This window comes from Onthophagus taurus, chromosome 7, assembly GCF_036711975.1.
Source record: "Onthophagus taurus isolate NC chromosome 7, IU_Otau_3.0, whole genome shotgun sequence".
Taxonomy (NCBI): Eukaryota; Metazoa; Arthropoda; class Insecta; order Coleoptera; family Scarabaeidae; genus Onthophagus; species Onthophagus taurus.
In genome coordinates this window covers 32,078,843-32,080,342 of record NC_091972.1, presented here as the reverse complement: position 1 = coordinate 32,080,342, position 1,500 = coordinate 32,078,843, and the positions used below count along the sequence as shown (strand labels likewise).

General features: G+C 28.5%; 1 protein-coding gene across 1 annotated transcript; it reads right to left on the bottom strand.

Moving 5' to 3' along the window:
• Positions 1-417: 417 nt before the first annotated feature.
• On the bottom strand, positions 418-984 carry LOC111416760 (cytochrome c oxidase subunit 6C-1-like). Its single transcript, XM_071198218.1, has 3 exons — positions 892-984; positions 621-787; positions 418-563 (listed from the first exon to the last, which is right to left on the bottom strand). Exons 2-3 carry the CDS (start codon positions 785-787, stop codon positions 488-490), a joined length of 243 nt encoding a protein of 80 aa, XP_071054319.1. The 5' UTR covers positions 892-984; the 3' UTR covers positions 418-487.
• Positions 985-1,500: the final 516 nt, after the last annotated feature.

Here is a 1,500-nt window from a genome sequence, read left to right as displayed (position 1 = left end):
TTTCGTCGAAAATATATTAAAAACGAACATAATCTTATTGGAAATAGTTTATACTCTTTCAACAATAACAACTCGACGCCATTCGAGGTGCGCGTTGGACATGCGCAGTTCGCACTCACGCAATGCATCACGGTCAATTTAAATTTATTTCAAAGTTTTCAATTTTTCAACAAAACCTCATTTACGTTAAATTAATCGCGTTTATTAATCAAAATTATTAAAAATTCTTATTTATAATTAATAACAACTAATTAGCCGTTTTGTTATTTTTGACGTTTTTCTAACCTATTGTGCAATCTTTATAGGTTAGGTCAACTGTCATTTTGTTTTCTTCCATATTTACACATCTATTATATAATCTACACAACAAAAATTTCCATACAAAACTTTCCCAAATGAAATAAAAAGTCCAATAAATAAGATTATCTATTTATAATTTATTGAAATATTAACCAATTTACACTACAAACACCTTTTCTTAATAATCCTAATCGCTAGGGCCACATGAATCGAATAAACCCAAGTTTTTCATGCGGTTAAATTCCGCTTCAATGTTATACGTCCTAAAATATATAAAAATATATCATCATTGTTTTATTAACATGTAAAAATCATCTTACGAAAAAAACTTTACGTATCGTTCTTTCGCAGGGGCATTAATAAGGAAATATTGACCTACTCCAGCCACCACACACAATCCAATCGAGACAATCAAGTTCTTTTTAATCTGGTTGTGCAAGAGACGTCTCATCTCGGGCCTTGCCGCCCTACTAACAGCTCCCGACATCTAAAAATTGATACCAAATTATTTATAGAAGGATTATCGATCGTCGTGTTTATCAACATTTTTATCTTTATTCGACGTACGTTGTAATTTTAATCCTTTCTTACCTTTAACTGATAATGCGACAAAAACGCAGTTCACGAAAAACGATCGAAGTGGTCGGCTGTCAAAATTACACAATCTAAAGTCTTATAAAATCCAATATGGCGCTTTTTCCGGTGGGGAGATAGATATCTATTTTTTTTTTGTTTTTATATCTTTAAAGTTTATTTAAAAAGATAATGTAAAAATTAATAATTTTGGAATGAATCCGAGTGGAGTAATTATAACTTTTTGATAATTTTATAATATAATCATTTATCAGGAAAAAGGTTATGCAAACAAGGTTAGGTTAATCTAAAATTTTGTATAGCCATAAAGATAAAAAGTTCTTATTAAATTATTTTAATTACTTGGAAATAAATCCTTTTCTTTTTTGTTATTAAAAAATTTAATTACTATAATACAGAAGGATTCATTAATCAGTTAAAAATGCTTTTAAAAGTTGTATGGTGTAAGTTGGGTTGCCTAAAAATAACTTAATATTAGAAACTATCAGAATGATGATGTACAAATATGGTAAAGTTATAAATAAAGCGATTTTATACGCAATATTTTGTTTAATTATGTTATACACAGTATCAGGTTGTGAGTAGTAATATGGAGAACTTCTTTAG